This window comes from Muntiacus reevesi, chromosome X (assembly GCF_963930625.1).
Source record: "Muntiacus reevesi chromosome X, mMunRee1.1, whole genome shotgun sequence".
In the NCBI taxonomy this organism is placed as follows: domain Eukaryota; kingdom Metazoa; phylum Chordata; class Mammalia; order Artiodactyla; family Cervidae; genus Muntiacus; species Muntiacus reevesi.
The window spans coordinates 76,136,711-76,158,718 of record NC_089271.1 but is presented as its reverse complement, the minus strand read 5'-3'; the positions used below and the strand labels follow the sequence as shown (position 1 = coordinate 76,158,718).

At 36.3% G+C, this 22,008-nt stretch overlaps 1 protein-coding gene across 1 annotated transcript in view; it reads left to right on the top strand.

Annotated features, from left to right (window-relative positions):
- CHM (CHM Rab escort protein) overlaps nucleotides 1-22,008 on the top strand; it is a 231,345-nt gene that overhangs the window by 11,729 nt on the left and 197,608 nt on the right. Inside the window, exon 2 of the mRNA XM_065915823.1 lies at nucleotides 12,350-12,416. Coding sequence (XP_065771895.1) covers nucleotides 12,350-12,416 — 67 coding nt within the window. The remainder of the gene's footprint in view (nucleotides 1-12,349; nucleotides 12,417-22,008) is intronic.

The window sequence follows — 22,008 nt, the reverse complement described above, 5'->3', positions numbered from 1 at the left end:
TTGTCAAAATTTCTGTGTATTCTTTGCGTGACGTGCTTTCCTTGATAAATGTTATGCTTGTGAGATTCATCTGTACAGATGCATTTAGTGGTAACTCCCCCTCCCCTACCCACAGCTATTAGTATTTCGTAGTATTCTAGGATTGCAAATCTTCAACTTCAGTAGGTCATGCATATTCACCAAAATAATTGTATTTATTTGCCCTTCAGTTTTCAGCTTTTCAAGCCCCTGTCTCCCTTAGGAAATATATAAAGTCGTAAACACACTCACACATTCACGACACAATAAGATCATTAAATACGTGTTTTTCTGCAACTTTTTCAGTACATAATTCTCACCTTTCTTTTCATTCCAGTAGTTTTATATTATCTAGCACACAGACTGTATTTAACTTTTGTAAGGTATAGTTCAGGCCCAGGCAGAAAAGATTGAGAGACTACCTCAAGGGAAGTAGGTTACCTTTATTCAGGCAAGGAGGGCGACAGTCTGCCTAACGACCAGGCTGAGCACAAGAAGGATCAGGGAGGCTTCATATTTAAAGGAAGATTTGTGGAAGCAATGAGGGAAACGTTAATCAGGCTTTTTTGGGGTATTCTCTAGTTGAGATGGCATTTGTAGTTGGGCAGGGGGTGATAGGTCTCTGGCAGATGTAGGGGGTGGAAGGTTTCTGGACAGGGGGTGATAAGTCCCAGATAGATACAACTGTTCTGGAGCATCAGGGCAGGACCTAAAGTTCAATTTTGTTTTCTCTGAAGTTAGATGATTCAGCAAGGGCCTTTGAGACTGTTGTTTGCTTTTCTAGGCCCAAAGACTCCTTCAACTTTCCACATTTTCCCACCCCAAAATACCCTTTACAGCTGGTATATACAAACTTGTGTCGAATTCATTATTATGTATTGCTTCTGGTTGATGTGTCCTGTAAATCTGTTTTATTCTTAGTTTTTTTTTTAAGTGATGACTGAGATGTTAGAGACTAGGCCTGTGATCCTTCCCTTTTAAATTTGGCTGCTTTCTTGCTCATAGTATCATTTACCTTGTTCCTCTAGACTGTCTTTTCCTTATATTTCAGATAAACTGAAATATATATCTAAAGGCTTGGTGGATTCAAGGTTATCATTTTTGGCTAGGACATCTTTGGTGATATAGATATCATGTTGAATCATATCAGAAGACACAAAATATCTGGTTGATCCACTGTGAGTGTTGCTAAGATTGACCCAGGATTAGGATGATGACAATATGATGCCTCCATTGTTTGGATGTATTTTTCCCTTGTGTATTGAAAATAATCTGTATGTTGCTTCTGGCACTATGTAAAAAACATTCTTTGATACCAGGTATTCACAGCATTGTTTTAAAATTGATTGGTAGTCCTTATATGAGTCAGTATTTTCATTAGTACTTGTGAAATGATATTTTTGTTTAGGTCTTTGATTCCTTCTACGTTTAATAGCTACCACTGAATGCCAATTTCTTAGTTTACAAAAAGGAACATACCTTTATAGCATTATTGTGCTGTGCTAAGTCGCTTCAGTTGCATCTGACTTTTTGCGAACACAGGGACCATAGCTCGCCAGGCTCCTCTGTCCATGGGATTCTCCAGGCAAGAATACTGGAGTGGGTTGTCATGACCTTCTCCAGGGGATCTTCCTGACCCAGGGATTGAACCTGCCGTTTTATTGTCTCCTGCATTTTCTGGTTGGTTCTTTACCACTAGCGACACCTGGGAAGCCCTTTATAGCATTATTGGTATCTACCAATAAGTACCTATTTCCAAGATTCAAGTCATTTGGGAAACTGAATTAATTGTAAGATTACCTAATGGAGATGGACAAAGAGATTTAGATGTCCTGAGGCAGGATAGTACTTAAGAACATAGACTCTGGGGCCAGACTAGATAGGTTCCAATATTAACTTTGCCATTTACTGAGTATGTGACTTTGGGTACAGTACTTAAGCCCTGTTGTCTGTTTTCCCATCTTTACTGCTTAATGTATACCTATGGACAAACAATAGTAAGTAAAGGAAAAATGAAAAAAAAAATTGTTAGGGGTTGGGTTATGGGTGAATAAAATATTTTCCTTAGCATTGTGTCATATTTGCAGTGTAAGAGAGAAAAGTCATGCTGATTTTTAGATGTTTTTAATGTGTTTTTTCAAGTGCAAGATCATTGACAAATGACTCACAAACCTTTTACATTGATTTTGGTTTATCCCTCTTGTTACAGTGTTTTAGAAATTCTTAATGCAATAAAATTGTTATTTTCATTAGATAAGATTTTATGTTTTATTTTAGTAAACTCAGTATAATCACTGTTCAGCTTTTTAATAAATAGTATAAAATATTATCATCAATGTTTTCTCCATGAAATGTAGCCAGTTTTTTCTTAAATACATAATAAGACTAAGTTTAAAACTTAATTTGAAGTGGTTTACCTCAAGGAATGATATATAGTAACAAATTCATAGACTCTTTCAAAATTTAGTTCATAAGGATCATAAAGTTTTTCTCTTTACTTTTTAAAAAAATGGATTTCATGAAAGGATTCGTATAAGGAAGAAAGGTTATTTGTTGCTTGATCTTGGAATAAGCACAATCTCTCTTATCTATTTTAGTCTCATAGCTTTATGAGTAATACACTAAAGATCATTTTTCTTCTGTGATGCCTAAGTAAAATATGTTCTGAACAAGAGACTTTATTTTCCTTATCCCAAGTTAAATATTGCTATTAAATTTGAAGAGAACTCAGCTGGGATATCCTTCACTGTGAAAGATGATTTTAGTCATTTAAATTGATAAAATTTAAATTGATAAAACAGAAATACTAGCATTAAGAAAATCAAGTGAAAGTTAATTATAGTTGAATCTGCTTATTTTATTTCCTGGTATGAAATAGGTTTTTGTCAAATATTTACATTACTTAGTAAAACTTTTGTTAAGAGATTTGAATTGATACAGTTTTCTCAGTTTAAATAACAAAATACTAAATGTCTGTTTTCCAAGGGATTATTTTATTTCATAGACCCAGCCTTTCATTATCTTATTAAATTTGGTATTAAATTTTATTTTTTAAACGTTTTATTATGGCCAGTTTCAAACATAAAAAAAAACAGAATAATAAAACTCCTCATGTACCAGTTTCCCAGTATCAACTCTTATCAATTTGTGGCCTATCTCTTTCATTTGGTACTGTCCACCGTCTCATTTCAGCGTCAAATCCTGGATTATTTTAATGAAAATCCTATATGGCATATTGTTCCATCTGTAAATATTTCAATATGTATCTAAAAGATAAGGGCTCAGCTTTTTAAAAATAACTACAGTTCTTTTGGACTGGGCTTCCCAGGTGGCCCAGTGGCAAAGAATTCACATGCCAATGCAAGAGATGCAGATTCAATCCCTGGGTTGGGAAGATCACCTGGAGAAGGAAATGGTAGCCCACTCCAGTATTCTTGCCTGGAAAATTCCATGGAGATAGGAGCCCAGTGGGCTACAGTCTGTGGGGTCGCAAAGAGTTGGACATGACTAAGCACTCACTGACTCACTCCCAATAGTTACTCCTCCATGCAGGAATTTACCTAGAAGGACAGTTTTTCATTTTCCTGAGTTCATAGGGCCCAACTCCATCCCCACTTTCTCACCTCTCTAGCATTCCCAGGGGTTCCTTTGCACTCATCCACAGCTTGAAGTCTGTGATGTCCTCTCCCACTTGCTGCTGTTATTCTCAGAATGACCTCCCAAGCTTCCAGTGAGTACCTGATAGAAATTTTGGGGTTTTCTGGCCACCAGTGCTGTCACACATTTCTTTGTCTTCTGGTCATTTTCCTTGTACAGTTTCTTATACCATGCAGATTTTATAACTATTGAAAGTTCCTAATGACCCACTTGTATTTTGGAGTTCATCACAATATTTTGTCATCTATCTTTGTTGTAGATATTGTCCCTGGGTGTTTGGTTTTGGTATCCTGGTTGCACTGTCTATTTTTATGGGAATCTCAGGGGGAGATTCAGAAACTTTGCTCCTAATGCCATCTTCCCTGAATCCTGTTTTTAAGTTCAAACCATTTGTATAAGAACAGAGGCCAAGCTGTTGATCTGTCGCTAACATTTACCTCTGAGAACTTGCAACAAACCTTACAGGTCACTTACTTCCAGTTCTTCATTTTATCTATAAGGATATTTATAAGGAAGCTGAATTCCAGAGAGGCTAAGTGACTTTTCAGCTATTTACTATAAGCCTGAAAAAAAGAATCCAGTTTTCCTAATATTGAAACAGTGCTGTTATTCAGTCAGTCAGTTCAGTTGCTCAGTCATGTCCAACTCTTTGCGACCCCATGGACTACAGCATGTCAGGCTTCCCTGTCCATCACCAACTGCTGGAGCTTGGTTAAACTCACATCTATTGAGTTCATGATGCCATCCAACCATCTCATCCTCTGTTGTTCCCTTCTCCTTCTTGTGGCTTAGCTGGTAAAGAATCCACCCGTAACACAGGAGACCTGGGTTTGATTGCTGGGTTGGGAAGATCCCCTGGAGAAGGGAAAGGCTACCCACTCCAGTATTCTGACCTGGAGAATTCCATGGACTCTATAGTTCATGGGGTCACAAAGAGTCGGACACGACTGAGCAACTTTCACTTCACAGTGCTCTTATTAGACATTCCTAAAAATTCATATGAATAAAGCTAGTGGAGGTGATGGAATTCCAGCTGAGCTATTTCAAATCCTGAAAGATGATGCTGTGAAAGTGCTGCACTCGATATGCCAGCAAAATTGGAAAACTCAGCAGTGGCCACAGGACTGGAAAAGGTCAGTTTTCATTCCAATGCCAAAGAAAGACGATGCCAAAGAATGTTCAAACTACCACACAGTTGCGGTAGTTTGAACTTATCTCACACACTAGCAAAGTAATGTGAAAATTCTCCAGGCTAGGCTTCAGTAGTAGGTGAACCAAGAACTTCCAGATGTTCAAGCTGGATTTAGAAAAGGCAGAGGAACCAGAGATCAAATTGTCAGCATCCGTTGGATAATCGAAAAAGCAAGAGAATTCCAGAAAAAATCTACTTCATTGTTTATGCTAAAGTCTTTGACTGTGTGCATCATAACAAACTGTGTAAAATTCTTCAAAAGATGGGAATACCAGACCACCTGACCTGCCACCTGAGAAATCTGTATGCAAGTCAAGAAGTGACAGTTAGAACTGGACATGGAACAATTGATTGGTTCAAAATTGGGAAAAGAGTACTACAGGGCTGTGTGTTCTCACCTTGCTTGTTTAACTTATATGCAGAGTACGTCTTGCAAAATGCCAGACTGCATGAAGCACAAGCTGGACTCAAGATTGCTGGGAGATATATAAATAACCTCAGATATGCAGTTGAAACCAGTCTAGTTCTGTGTAATTTTCTTTCTATTCTGGTCTTTACTAGTTATAAATAACACATGAAGTGACTTCCAAGGTAGAAAGTAAGAATCCATTTAGAAATGTTTTAGAAAATAAAGAGTGATTTATAGTTTCATATGATTTGGGCTGCAAGCACTCAGGCTTTGCCAGGTCATCAGAGTCCTGTCAGGGGAATCTGTTATTTATTGTTTGATATGCTGGGAGTGGTGTAAGTACTTAATGTTTATCTTATGTAAGTATAGTGTTAGGAAAAATTAATTCCAGGTATGATACAGTTTTAAGAAAGATCATAGGGAACTAACCTAAATATTATAGTTGTAAGGGATGAAGTTCAACATTAAGGATTTGGATTAAAGGGTTTTTGAAAAATGAATAAATAATAGTTGCATTCCTATAAAATATTTTAGATGAGATTCTTGAAAATACTAATTTCGTACCTTTTTGGTGCTGATTTTAGCTTAGCCCTGTTTGATAGTGAAACATTTCTATTTTATCTAGATGTATTTTGGAAAATTATAGGAAGATGGGACTATACATATTTGTTATATGATCACAAAACATTCTACAAACTTCTAATATATTTTTTCTAGTTGTCAACTTTATAGCAACCTCAGCTGAGAAGAAAGTGATGTTAGAAATCTCAGTTTACCCTGTTGCAAGCTGTTATGAAATGCTAATGTAATACCTAATATTTAACTGTGCTTGACAGAATTAACTTGCTGGTAAAAGTTGTTGATCTTGCATCAGATTTATAAATTTTCATATAATCCTTTGGCAGATTATTTATTTGAAACAGCCTCATGAACGAATTTAATGATCATATTTAATGTTGTGTAATGTTTAAATGATATCATGTTTGATGAACTTCTATAGCATAAATCTAGAAAAGGCTTATAGTATACATATAGAAAAGGTTATTGGATTTAAAAAAAAACTATTTTAAGTTGTTAGATCTTCAAGGATAACTTAATAATAAGCAAATGACTTATTTTCCCCCATCAAATATTAAGTTGGTACAAAAAGTAATTGCAGTTTTGGACCACGAATTTCAAATCATTGTAACTAGGCTCAAGCACATCTTTATTAATCAAAATAAGAATCATTACAGTCAACACATTTTTGCCAACAAGAAATAAGTTTGTTTATTCCTGTAGCATAAAAATCTGTGCTTAGGGATATGACGAACTCTTGGAAAGCATTTTCTGTCTCCTGCCGGTTGTGGAAGCATTTTCCCTGCAAAAAGTTGTTGAGATGCTTGAGGAAGTAGTAGTTGGTTGGCGAGAGGTCAGATGAATATGGCAGATGAGGCAAAACTTTGTAGCCCAATTTGTTCAACTTGTGAAGCATTGGTTGTAGTGCATGCAGTTGGGTGATGTCGTGGAGAATTGGGCCCTTTCTGTTTACCAATGCCGGCTACAGGCATTGCAGGTTTTGGTGCATCTCATCCATTTGCTGAGTATACTTCTCAGTTGTAGTGGTTTCACCAGGATTCAGAAAGCTGTAGTTGATCAGATGGGCAGCAGACCACCAAACAGTGACCATGACCTTTTTTTCGTGCAAGTTTGGCTTTGGGAAGTGCTTTGGAGCTTCTCAGTCCAACCACTGAGCTGGTCATTGCTGGTTATCATATAAAACCCACTTTTTGTTGTACATCACAATCAGATCAAGAAATGGTTCATCGTTGTTGTTAGAATAAAAGAAGATGACACTTCAGAATGATTTTTTTGATTTTTGGTCAACTCATGAGGCACCCACTTACCGAGCTTTTTCACCTTTCCAGTTTGCTTCAAATGACATACGACTGTAGAATGGTTGATGCTGATTTATTGGGCAACTTCTTGTGTAGTTGTAAGAGGATCAGCTTCAGTGATGGCTCTTGGTTGTTGTCAGCTTCCCACGGCTGACTACCGTGCTCCTCATCTTCAAGGTTCTTGTTTCCTTTGCAAAATTTCTTGAACTACTGCTGCATTGTACATTCATTAGCAGTTCCTGGGCCAAATGCTTTTTTAATGTTGCAAATTGTCTCTGCTGCTTTATGACCAATTTTGAACTTTAATAAAAAAATCCCTCAAATGTGCTTTTTGTCTAACATTTCTGTAGTGTAAAATAAATACAAAATAAACAAGTAATGTCGTTAGCAAAAAAAATAAAGTGAGAAATGTGTATTAAGATGATATATAACATAGCCACATTTATTTAAGAATGTATTCCAGTATCAAACAGGAAAGTTCAACAGTGCAAAACTGCAGTTACTTTTGTACCAACCTAATAACTCTAATTAGATAACTTCAGGTTTGTTATTGAAGGGATAGGAAGAGAAGGAAAGGGAACTGACATTTATTGAATATAAGCAACATGCTTGGAGACCCTGTGTAAGGTATTTTATATAATTTTTACCCTATTCCTCCCTATACCCCTATGAGATAATTATTAGCCCCATATTATGGTTGAAAACATTGTACTTGTATATTTGTACTCAAAGTTTTTACAGTGTGTTTCCAGTGTAATGCTGTGTGATTTGACCCTGATCTAAGGTGTATGTTAAAGTCATTCAATCGTGTCTGACCCTTTGCAACCCCATGGACTGTACAGTTCATGGATTTCTCCAGGCCAGGGTAGCCTTTCCCTTCTCCAGGGAATCGTCCCAAGCCAGGGATTGAACCCAGGTCTCTTGCATTGCAAGCCGATTCTTTACCAGCTGAGCCACCAGAGAAGCTGATCTAAGGTCTTTGTTTCTAACTCATGTCTGGAGCTTGGTTAAACTCACGCGTCCATTGAGTTCATGATGCCATCCAACCATCTCATCCTCTGTTGTTCCCTTCTCCTTCTTGTGGCTTAGCTGGTAAAGAATCCACCTGTAATGCAGGAGACCTGGGTTTGATCGCTGGGTTGGGAAGATCCCCTGGAGAAGGGAAAGGCTACCCACTCCAGTATCCTGACCTGGAGAATTCCATGGACTCTATAGTTCATGGGGTCACAAAGAGTCGGACACGACTGAGCAACTTTCACTTCACAGTGCTCTTATTAGACATAAAATTCATATGAATAAAGCTAGCGGAGGAGATGGAATTCCAGCTGAGCTATTTCAAATCCTGAAAGATGATGTTGTGAAAGTGCTGCACTTGATATGCCAGCATATCTTGTGGGAGAGACTGTATAATTCATTGTAAGCCTGTGTATATTCCATATAAAAATGCCTCACAGGGATGTTGTGTGAATTTGAGTAATGATTCAGAAGTAAGTAGTTCACTTTTTATGGTGTCAAGTGTTAAAAAAAAGCATTGTTTTGAAATTAGTCAAGGGTTTAACAGCTGTTAAAATTGAGCTTATAAATATTAATTTAAACAAAACAAGCAGTTACGTATTTTGCTAAATTGTAAGTAAGACCAAAAAGTTTAATTATGTAAACTTTTCCAGAACAGGAATTTAAGAAATGTGAAAGCTAAAGCTCCAGTTTTATGCAAGTTCATCCTTCATGCTGTGACTAGAGATATTTTTCTGAAATGCTGATTTGATCTTGTTCTTATGGCTAAAATCTTGGACTCCCTATTGCTTACAGGTTCAAGTTCAGATGCCACAGTTTGGCTCCAGCTACTTTTTGGGGCATTACTTTTTGATACTCTCTTCCTTCACCCTTTGCCAAGAGTATTCCCTTCCACTTTCTTCTTCTACAGTTTTTAGTTGGGTGATTATAGATCTGAAAGACCAAGCTGGTTTATGTCCCCTGCTCTTCAGAGCTTTCCATGACTACCCTTTACAGAGGGAATGCTTCTTTCCTTTGTGTTCCTTTAATGGTTTTAATTACATTTATTATTTTAAACCTTTTAAGTTCTTGTTGTTTAGACTCTGAGCTCTTTTAGGCTAGAAATTACCTTTATTTATTTATTTATTTTTTCTCACTACCTATCACAGTCTGTTCTGTCCCTCCCTTTTCCCATTACCTTATCTCTTCCTTTTCTTTCTTCAAACAAATGTTTATAGAGAATCCACTGTGTACCTCCTCTGTTCAAGGCACTTGGTATTTATTGAATGAGTGGGAAGAAGTATGAAATCCTGGCCAGGAAAACTTTAGCTGTGTTATTAGCCTGTTTTAATCATTCTAAGCATGAGGATAATAGGCCCTTGCCATTTAACATTGAAATAGTCTATTGCTTTCACCAACTTGTGTGGGACTATTAAGGGAAAACACAAATGATGGTCATTTTGGTTTTGTGTGATTTGGATTCAGATCATGTTCAGTATTGAAATCTGTTCTTGGCTTTGCTTTGTCAGTAGAGACATGACTTCTGACAATGTTGATTGCAGCATTGGAAATAACCACATGCCTATTTGCCTATCCAAGGTAACAGATAATTTGAGCCAGATAGAGGAGAGCAATTTTATTACTGTTTGCCATTGAAGTTGGCATCTGGTAAAAGTGGGTGTATGTTTGGAGTAGTATTTAGGTGAAAATGTACTGCTTCTAAAATACCTCTCTGAAGAGAATAGAAGTAGGCATTCTTTATAGAGCAAATACCCTCTGCTAACAATTAACAATCCTCCAAGGTAGATGGTGATATTTCCATTGATGCATGAAGAAGTAAAGGCCTGAGGTTGCAGAGCTAGTTAAGCAGCAAAACTAAAATTCAAACTTAGCTCTGTCTGACTGGGACCATGCCCATTTCGTTATGTTACCCTCCTGCCCTTACATCCTCATTCTCAGTCTCAAGTCCAAATTGGAGAGAGTGAATTTATCATGGTAATTTGAATTCGTGATGCCAAATTACTGAATTGCTTGATCTTTGGCAAGAAATTTAAAATTTCTCATCCCATTTTTTTCACATGGATAATACTGCTTGCCTCCCAGGGTTATAATGAAGAATAAATGAGCTGATGTATATGAAAATACATTGTGAATCATAAAGCCCTATACTGATATTTGGTGGTATATTTTTAATGCTGTCTTTATTACACACTTAAACATACTAATTCTCCTTCCTGAATATTTCTTTGCTGTTGTCCTTTTTAACTAAGCCACTTAGTCAGTCAGTGTTGGTCGCTCAGTCATGACCAACTCTTTGAGACCCCATGGACTGCAGCCCACCAGGCTCCTCTGTCCATGGAATTCTCCAGGCAGGAATACTGGAGTGGGTAGCCATTCCCTTTTCCAGGGGATCTTCCTGACCCAGGGATTGAACCCAGGTCTCCTGCATTGCGGGCAGATTCTTTCTCATCTGAGCCACCAGGGAAGCCCACTAAACCACTTAGCAACCCGTAAAGTACCATAGTGACTGCATTTCTTTATAAAGAAAATTTATTTTTTATATATAAAGAGTTTACATATACATGTTTATGTATAAAGAGTTAAGATAAAACATTAGAACAATACAGTTTTTACCATTATGAAAAACTAAGAATCCTTAGCTATTTAGAATTTTCCTTTCATTCCTCCTGTTTCTTTCTACACTACAAACTCACTTTTTTTCCTTTGAATTATATCCTAAGTTAAGGTTGCAATTTTATAATGGCTGATTTCCAATAGTTGACATTTAACGGCTATATCTAGTACATTTGGGCAGAACTTTTTTGAACCAAACATTTTCTACCCACAAAGTGCTCAGCTCTGGAAAACTAGTTCTTCCATGAATGCAGATGGAGCTTTTGTTTAATGTGAGTTTTAACTAGAGATTGACTACATTAGTTGCTTCCATATACTTGTTGCTTTTTTACATAAAGAAGATAAGCATTCTCTTTTCTTGAAATCTTTGATGGTTAGTGTTTTGTTTAAACTCTTGCCAGAAGGATGCTGTTTCTTTTCTACTAGGTAAAAATCCAAGAGGACTATGGTATCTCATTGTAGTGAAAGAGTCAGTAGCAGCAGTATAGAATTATACTAAACTAGCTTTGTTCTTTTGACTGATATGAAATATTTTAGTCTCTGTTGAAATGGTAGCTCTTACGATAAAAAGTTATGGAAGAGCCTTGAATTTATAACACAGAGTGTTAACTACCTGATGTGGCTGAACATCTGAATTTTTTATTATAAAATTATCTTTGGTAAATATTTTTTTGGGATTGGTATTAATAGTAGTAATATATATTTCCCTTTATGATAACATAGGGACTTCCCTGGTGGCTCAGATGGTAAAGAGTCTGCCTGCAGTGCGGGAGACCCAGGTTCGATCCCTGGAGAAGGAAATGGCTACCCACTCCAGTAATCTTGCCTGGAAAATCCCGTGGGCGGAGGAGACTGGCAGTCCATGGGGTCGCAAAGAGTCGGACACGACTGAGCGACTTCACTTTCACTTTATGATAACAAACTTTATGATATGGTTTAATTTAATTTCAAAACAGTAATGTTCTTATCAAACTATTAAGCAGAAGTGAAGTAATGTATCATGTAAATGACCTTTTTAAAAATTAGTTAGCCTATTGCTTAAACTGAAAAAATATATGCCATTACCCCTAAGAGACACTGTGACTTGAAGTTAGATTTATGTTAAAATTTCAATTCTAGAGCTTTTTTTTTTAAAGCATTGGACAGCAGGTTAACCAGTTTGCACCCCAGTTTCTTCTTCATCTTTAAAATGTACATGCAGATCCTTTTCTGTCAGTGCATTTGGGAGAATCTGATCAGCTAGTATGTGAACATAGTTTCTGAAACAAAGTGCTTATATGAACAATATTTTGGCAGTTGCTCATTTATGGTAATTGGCAGATAAAAAGAATTTAAGTACTTGAGTTTTAAAAAATCTCCCTTCCACATGATAACATTTTCAGTGTTACTAGTATATGTTCAAGAAGCACCATTCAAGTATAATATAAAGTTTATAATTTTGAATACAAGAATGAGCTTCTTTTGTTAAACTCTTCTATACAACAGTGGTATGAATTGAACATTTTTTGTGCTTTATATATATATATATTTTTTCTACATCCTAAATGATATAGGTGTATGTTTTTATAGGTTTGCCTGAATCCATCATTGCGGCTGCATGTTCAAGAAGTGGCCAGAGAGTTCTGCATGTTGATTCGTAAGTTTATCAGTGGTAGCATTTGATACTTCCTAAATATCTCTATACATAATTAAAATTTAAATATACATACACATGTGTGTACATGTATATATCCAGTATAAACTTTTAAAGTTAGAAAAATTATTAGAATTGTTTAATTTTCACGAAAAGCATGTGAAATATATAATGTACGGGTTCTCATTATAGTTTGTGAAATAGTGATCTCTTTCCTTTGAGTATAAACAAAATGTACCATAATTTTATTTTTAACATTAATGATTTTGTTTTTCTAAATGATAAGTAATTTTCCACAAAGCTTGGAAACATACTTACCCTTTTAATCATATGTATGTGGGTATGTAAACCCTGTATATGCTGTTGTATTTTAGATGTGGCATATGATAGTTGAAGAAATCAGCTAATAGAGTATGTGGTTTGCTTGAAAAATCTTAACTAAGAGTTTTCTAAAATATTTAGAATTTTTCCCCCCTTTTCCTTAAATGTGATGATAAAAAGGAAGTAAATGGAAATTTCAACTTTAAGGTAAAGTATAAATCTTTCCATTCCTGCTTCCTTCAGAAACAAACTCTTAACTTTCCACCTATCTATTTAATGCTTTTGACCTTTGTATTGGTACTTTAATTGTTCATTAAATTGGAGTAGAAAGGAAACACGAAATAATGACTTTGTATTTTCTGTTTGATAGCAACAGGTTTTTCAAAATACCAGAATGCAAAGAGTAGCTAGATTTGTTACAGCTTACAGTGCCTTCTCATATATTGTTCCATTGTAAGTATGTAGGAATCCAAAAGTGGTATTAGTTCATTTACCCTTTCTAAAGTTATTTTCAAAATATATTAATTCCCCAGTCATTGAATGAAATTTCTAAATTGAGTTACTTTCTGTTCTTAAGTCCTGCCCTTGGAATTCTTTCTCACTGTTATATGCACACACATACACCACAGTAATTGCTCAGTCGTGTCTGACTCTTTGCGACTGTAGCCCACCAGGCTCCTCTGCCCATGGGGGTTCTCCAGGCAAGAATACTGGAGTGGGTTGTCATGCCCTCCTCCAGGGGATCTTCCCCACCCAGGGATCGAACCCAGGTCTTTTGCAATGCAGACGGATTCTTTACCATCTGAGCCACCAGGGAAACCTGGTATGTGTGCAACTGCTGTGTTAATGTCTTAGTTCAGTCTTTCTGACATATGGATTCACATGCCAAAAAGGTGCTGCCTTGAACGCTGAGGTACTAGACTAGTATGCTTTAAAAAGGCTTAATAAGAGCATAAATTCAAATTTGTTTCTGATAACATTAATTAACCTAAAACTGAAAATAAAATCTCAAATTTCCCAAAGTTATCTCTTGTGTTTGCACTGTAAGGTACTTCCTGTATCAGCTTCTTTACATATGTAATTTAATTCCCATCACAGCCAAGTGAGGGTGGTGTTATCCTAATTTAACAAATGGGAGATGTGGGGCATAGTGAGGTTAAGTAATAATTCTAACTTTACCCAGCTAGTGCATGTTTTTTTCTAAAACCCGAGATCTTCCCAGAATGAAGAATATTTTATAAATCACATAGGGTTTACTGATAATATAAAATAAGTTTTGATTAGGAATATAACAAGTTAAATCTAATTTTGATAAGCAGTGAGTCAGTTAGAAAAACTTGATAGTGTTAAAAACTTATACCTTAATAAATAGTATTTCAAACTGACAAAACTTTTTTCTTCTATTTTAGATCTTCATACTTGGTAGCTTTTGAGAGTTTAGATACATCTGGATATTGATTTATAAGATAGTTTTCTGCTCTATGCCACGCTTAAATATTTTCTTATTTTTATTCATTTTTGCCATTATGGCTCTTCATGTTGCTGTTGCTGTTTGTTGTTCAGTTGCTCAGTCATGTCCGACTCTTTTGGACTGCAACATACCAGGCTTCCCTGTCCTTCACCATCTCCTGGAGCTTGCTCAAACTCCTGTCCATTGAGTCGGTGATGCCATCCAACTATCTCTGTTGTCCTCTTCTCCTCCTGCCTTCAATCTTTCCCAGCATAAAGGTCTTTCTAATGAGTTGACTCTTTGCATCAGGTGGCCAAAGTATTGGAGCTTCAGCTTCAGCATCAGTCCTTCTAATGAATATTCAGGATTGATTTCCGTCAGGGTTGACTGGTTTGATCTCCTTGCATCCAAGGGACTCTCAAGAGTCTTCTCCAGCACCACAGTTCAAAATCATCAATTCTTTGGTACTCAGCCTTCTTTATGGTCCAACTCTCACATCTGCACATGACTACTGGAAAAACCATAGCTTTGACTATATGGACCTTTGTCAGCAAAGTAGCATCTCTGCTTTTTAATACGCTGTCTAGGTCAGTCATAGCTTTTCTTCCAAGGAGCAAGCGTCTTTTAATTTCTTGGCTACAGTCACGATCTGCAGTGATTTTGGAGCACAAGAAAATAAAGTTTCTCAGTGTTTCCATTGTTTCCCCATTTATTTGCCATGAAGTGGTAGGACTAGTTGCCATGATCTTAGTTTTTTGAATGTTGAATTTTAAGCCAGATTTTTCACTCTCCTCTATCACCTTCATCAAGAGGCTGTTTAGTTCCTCTTTGCTTTCTGCCATAAGGTTGGTGTCATCTGCATATCTGAAGTTACTGATATTTCTCCCAGCAATCTTGATTCCAGCTTGTGCTTCTTCCAGCCCAGTGTTTCTCATGATGTACTCTGCATATAAGTTAAATAAGCAAGGTGATAATATATCTCCTTGATGTACTCCTTTGCCAATTTAGAACCAGTCTGTTGTTCCATGTCCAGTTCTAAATGTTGCTTCTTGACCTGCATATAGGTTTCACAGGAGGCAGGTAAGGTTGTCCGGTATTCTCATCTCTTTCAGAATTTTTCACAGTTTGTTGTGATCCACACAGTCAAAGGCTTTGGCATAGTCAATAAAGCAGAAGTATATGCTCTTCTGGAATTCTCTTGCTTTTTCAATGATCCAGTGGATGTTGGCAATTTGATCTCTGGTTCCTCTGCCTTTTCTAAAACCAGCTTGAACATCTAGAAGTTCTCAGTTCATTTACTGTTGAAGCCTAGCTTGGAGAATTTTCAGCATTACTTTGCTAGTGTATGCAATGAGTGCAATTGTGTGGTAGTTTGAACTTTCTTTGGCATTGCCTTTCTTAGGGACTGGAATGAAAACTGACCTTTTCCAGTCCTGCGACCACTGCTAAATTTTTCACATTTGCTGGTGTATTGAGTGCAGTACTTTCATAGCATCATCTTTTAGGACTTGAAATAGCTCAGCTGGAATTCCATCACCTCCACTAGCTTTTTTCGTAGAGATGCTCCTAAGGCCCACTTGACTTCGCTTTCCAGGATGTCTTGCTCTAGGTGAGTGATCACACCATCGTGGTTATCTGGGTCATGAAGATCTTTTTTTGTATAGTTTTTCTTTGTATTCTTGCCACCTTTTCTTAATAGATTCTGCTTCTATTAGGTCCATACCGTTTCTGACCTTTATTGTGCCCATCTTCGCATGAAATTTTCCCTTGGTATCTCTAATTTTCTTGAAGAGATCTCTAGTCCTTCTCATTCTATTGTTTTCCTCTATTTCTTTGCATTGATCACTGAGGAAGGCTTTCTTATCTCTCCTTGCTATTCTTTGGAACTCTGCATTCAGATGGGTTTATCTTCACCTTTCTCCTTTGCCTTTCACTTCTTCATAGGGAAAGGAGAAGATAAATAGAAGATTCATAAGGAAAGAAGATTCAGTCTTTCCCTAGTCCTTTTATTTCCTTTTTTTTGTTTTAGTTTTCTCCTTTGAGTTTTATTGTGATAAAAGTGATATACGGTACTGTATAAGTGTAAGGTATATAGCATAAAGATTTGACTTACATCATGAAATGATTAGCACAATAAGTTCAGTGAGCATTCATCATCTCACATAGATTAAAGAAATAGGAAAAATTAAATTAAAAATTAAAGAAATAGAAAAAAAATTTTCCTTGTGATGAGAAGTCTTAACTTTCATGTATAACATAAAGCAATGTTAAGTTATATTTGTCATGTTGTAGATTATGTCCCTAGTACTTAGTTATAAGTATTAGGGATGTAATATCCCTATTGAACCTTTTGACTGCCTTCATACAGTACCCCCTCCCACAGCTGCCCCACCTCCAGCCTCTGGCACCAGAAATCTGATACGTTTTTTCCTATGCCTAGTCCTTTTATTTGTGCTTTACATCTACAATAGTACCATATATCCCTGTTCCATGTACATAGCTTCCCATACTTTATAAAAAAAATAACCTTTAAATTGTAGTTTAAAAAAAAAGTAACATAAAACTTGCCATCTTAACTATTTCTAAGGATATGCAATTCAATAGTGTTGAGTATATTCCCAATTGTTGTATAGCAGATCCTTAGAACTCCTTTGATGTTACAAACCTGAAACACTATGCCCATTAAACAATAACTCCCCATTCCTCTTCCTCCCATCTCCTGGCAACTCTCATTTTACTTTCTGTCTCCATAAATTTTACTTCTCTAGATACCTCATATAGACTTCCCAGGTGGTGCTAGTGGTAGACATGAGACAAGGAGTTCAATCATTGGGTCGGGAACATCCCCTGGAGGAGGGCACAGCAACCCACTCCAATATTCTTGCCTGGAGATTCCCCATGGAAACAGGAGCCTGGCGGGCTACAGTATGTGGGGTTGCATAGAGTCAGACCACTGAAACGACTTAGCACACATGCACACAGATACCTCATATAGTGGGAATTAGATATTATTTGTCTTTTTGTAACTGGCTTATTTCATACAGTATAAGTCCTCAAGGCTCATCTATTTTGTATCATGTGTTAGAATTTCCTTCCTTTTTAAGATTGAATAATATTCCATTGTGTGTTTACACAATACAACATATTCATTCATCTGTTGATGAATGCTTGACTCACTGCCACCTCTGGCACATAATAAATAATACTGCTATGAACATGAATGTGCAAATGTATCTTCAAGATCCTGCGTTCAGTTATTTTGGATATATACCCAGAGTTGGGATTACTAGATCTTATAGTAATTCTATTTTTAAGTTTTTTGAGAAACTGCCATACTATTCTTGATAGCAATGGAAACTTAAAATTCTTAGTATTATATGTTCCTTTTTTCTGTTTCTCCCTCCTCTGTCTTGGTAGAGATTTGTCTGTATTGTTAGTCTTTTCAAAGAACCAGGTTTTGCTTTGTTGTAACCTTCTATGTTATCTTTGTTTTCTATCTAATATCTATGCTTATCTTTATTGTTTCCGTCCTTCTTTCTTTGGCTTGAGATTAGTCTTGTCCTTTTTCTAACTTCTAGAATTGAATTCTTGGTTCTTTGTATTTTCGCTTTATGTTTAGTATGTTTATGATTCTAGCTCCCTCTTAGGATCACATTAGGATCACATTGTAGTGTGCCTCTTCAATCTTCTTGCCTGCAACCCACTGTTAACTTTTTATGTGTCCTACAGTATGCTCACCAAAAAAAGAGGATGAGGAGAAAATATGTAAGTTTTTATCATGTTTAAATTTGATTCAGTATAGAAAAAATTCAGAATACTGAGTAGTTCCAGCACCATGGATTCCTCATTTTGCCTTTCTATGTCTGTACCTACCTCCTTCCTCTACCTCTCCTATTTCTAGCCTCAGCAATCACTGATTTGATTTTTAGCTGTATAATTTTGTCATTTTGAGGATGAAACTGTACAGTGTGCATTTTGGCCTTGTCTTTTTTCACTCAGCATAATTCATCAAAGTTGTTACTTGGAGATTTATCAGAGTTGTTATATATATCAATAGTTTTTTTTTCCTTTTTTATTACTGAGTAGTATTCTGTATTCTGTATGTATCATAGTTTGTTTAACCATTCACCTGTTGAATGGCATTTGAACTGATTCTAGTTTTTGGCTCTGATAGAATTGTTGTGTTAACATTCATCTGTAGGTTTTTGTGTGCGTGAACTTAAGTTTTTATTTTTCTGGGATAAATGCTCAGCAGTTCACTTGCTGGGTCATATGGTAATGGCATGTTTATTTTAGTTTATTAAGAAATGCAGTCAAGTTTTCAGAGTGCTTATACTATTTTACAGTCCCACTAGCAACGTATGAGTGTTCCAGTTTCTTTGTTATCTTTGACAACATTTGTTGTTGTTAACTCTTTTTGGTGGAGGAGTGAGGAGAGTTCAATTCTGGCTAGTGTGTAGTGATATCTCATTGGCGTTTTACTTCACACTGCCCTAATGTCTAATTATGTTGGCCGGTTTTCAGGTGCTTATATGGTATCTGTGTATTCTCTTTGATGAAATGTCTTCATGTCTTTAGACTGTTTTCAATTTGGATTGTTTTACTGTTGAGTTTTGAGAGTTCTTCATGTATTTCTTACCAAATATAATTTTTAACTATTCTTTTTTGAATAACCAATTTCTAATTTAATTACATTAATGTCAGATAATTAGCTCTGTGTGATTTCAGTTATTTAGTATTTTTGAGAATTGTTTTATGGTTTATAATTATATGACTCCATGTGACTTTAAAGGTTTTTTTATGTTTTAGTATACTTTGTTTAAAGGAAAAATTGTATGTTTTTAGAATGTTTTTATGAGTAAATTTAATGTAGAAATAAAACTAAAAGATAAAACTTTTGCTCATTGTTGGATATGGAGGTCCATCTCTTCATTAAATAAAACTTGTTAATTTTGTTGGTTCAGAATATCTGTTATCTGATTGCTGTATTAATTGGGAGGTGTTTATTAGATATCACTTTTACTGAGTGTGACATTCTTATTTTTTCTTTATAATTCTATTAATTTTTGCTTTATGTATTCTTGAGTATTCATAAAAGCATGTAGATTTAGAATTAATGATATCCCCATGTAGTTTACCTTATGTTTTTTCCCCTTGCTAATGCCTTTTGCCTTAAAGTTTGTTTTTTATATTACATAGCAATATGAGGTTTTCTTGTTTTTCCCCCCAAGATTTCTTCTCCTTTTATTTTTAGTCTTTCTGCATCTTAATATGTGTGCATCTTACAAATAGCATATAGGTAGATTTTACTTTATTACTTCAATCTGGCAGTCTTTTTTAACTGAATTTAGTATATTTATCATGATTTATTAGTATTTGAATGTATTTCTACTATCTTACTTGTGTGTTCTCTTTACTGTACCATTCCTTTTTTTTCTTCTCTTAGTTTTCTGTCTTGTATTGAGTAGAGGTATATTTGTACTTTTTCCTTCCTCACAACTGGGTTGGAATTACAGATGAAATTTCTCTTCCTTTGGTCTAGAATATGCTTAAAATTTTGGCATATATATTCAAATTATACTTTCAGAATCATCAAAGTACTTACTCTTTTCAAGCAATACAGTGACCACCCCCTCATGTTTACTTAGCATTTTGGTAATACTTTGATCTTATATTTTTTTTATTAATATTTGATGGGCTTCCCTGGTGTCTCAGATAGTAAAGAATCTGCCTGCAATGTAGGACACCCAGGTTTGATCCTTGGATTGGGAAGATCCTCTGGAGAAGGGAATGGCTATCCACTCCAATATTCTTGTCTGGAGAATCCCACATGGACAGAGAAGTCTGGTGGGCTACAGTCCATAGGTCACAAAGAGTCGGACACAATTGAGTGACTAACACTTCATTTTATTTTTTGTACTCAGTACTTGTTTGGATATGCCCTTGTGTTTGTCAGTATTTTTTTTTTTTTTTGTCTTTGCTACTACCTGGAGACAATATCCTGCTTCCTTAAGTTCCTTCAACCTGAATGTTAGTGTCTTTGTCTGTCAATGCTTTTGTTTCACTCTCAATCTCAAATTATAGTTTAGTTGATTCTGTGATTACACACTGAAGGTGATTTTCTTTCAGACTTTGTCCTCTAGCTTCTTTTGTTGTTGAGAAATGTCATTCTTTGTTAGATAAATTCTCTTTTTATTCTGATTGTTTTAATATTCTTCTGTTTGTCCTTATAGTTGTATAGTAATTTGTTGAGGTGTGGATTTTATTTCTATTTATACTTGTTCAGAAATTGTTTTGTTTCTTGAAATCAGATGATTTATGCCTTTTGTTAGTGGGAAAACACTCAACTGTTTCTTCAAATATTAGTTCTCTCTTATTCTTTCTTTTAGAAATTCTCTTATATATTGCACCTTCTCATTCTATCCTTTAGGCCTTTTAAGGGCTTCCCTTGTGGCTCAGCTCATAAAGAATCCGCCTGCAATGTGGGAGGACCTGGCTTTGATCCCTGGGTTGGGAAAATCCCCTGGAGAAGGGAAAGGCCTTTTAATATCTCTTTCATATTTTTCATCTTTTTACCTTTTGATACTACATTCTGAGTAGTTTCCTCAGCTTTATCTTCTTGTTCTGGGGTTACCAACTATGGCCCACAGGTTAGCCACTTGTTTTTATTTATTTATTTTTGGTTGTGCTGTGTTGCGGTGCATGGGCTTCTCATTACAGTGGCTTCTCTTGTTGCAGAGCATGGGGTCTGGACACACGGGCTCAGTAGTTACGGCTCATGGGCTTAGTTGCCCCATGACATGTGGAATCCTCCCAGAACAGGGATCGAACCTGTGTCCCCTTCATTGGCAGATGGATTCCCATCCACTGTAACACCAGAGAATTCTCCACTTGTTTTTTTAAAATAAAGTCTTATTGGAATACAACCATGAGTATATACATAACACCTGTTTACATAGTGACATTGACTATGGCTACTTATACACTACAAAGGCAGAGTTAAGTAGCTTCAGCAAAAGCTGTGTCATCTGCAAAGCCTAAAAATTTACTATCTGGCCCTTTATAGAAAATGTTTGCAGACTTCTAGTTCATTAGTTCTGTCTTGTTGTTGTTATTGTTTAGTTGCTAAAGCATGTCCCACTCTTTTGCAACCACATGGACTGTAGGCTCCTCTGTCCATGGGATTATCCCATCAAGAATATTGGAGTTGGTTGCCATTTCTTCCTCTAGGGGAACTTCCTGACCCAGGGATCAAACTTGCATAACCCATATCTCCTGCACTGCAGGTGAATTCTTTACTACTGAGCCACCAGGGAATCTCAGTTCTGTCTTGTATGTGTGCTCAGTTACTCAGTCATGTCCAACTCTTTGCGACCCCATAGACTGGAGCTCGCTAGGTTCCTCTGTCCATGGAATTTTCCAGGTAAGAATACTGGAGCAAGTTGCCATTTCCTACTCCAGGGGATCTTTCTGACCCATGTCTCTTGTGTCTCCTTAGTTGGTGCTGTGCCACCTGGGAAGCCCAATTCTGTCTTGAAATATGTCTAGTTTTTTATTTAACCTAGCTGTTATTTTCTTTTTTTTTATTTTTTATTTTTTTTTTATTTTTCAGTGGGTTTTGTCATACATTGATATGAGTCAGCCATAGAGTTACACGAATTCCCCATCCCGGTCCCACATCCCACCTCCCTCTCCACCCGATTCCTCTGGATCTTCCCAGCCCAACAGGCCCGAGCACTTGACTCATGACTCCCACCTGGGCTGGTGGTCTGTTTCACCACAGATAATATACATGCTGTTCTTTCGAAACATCCCACCCTCCCC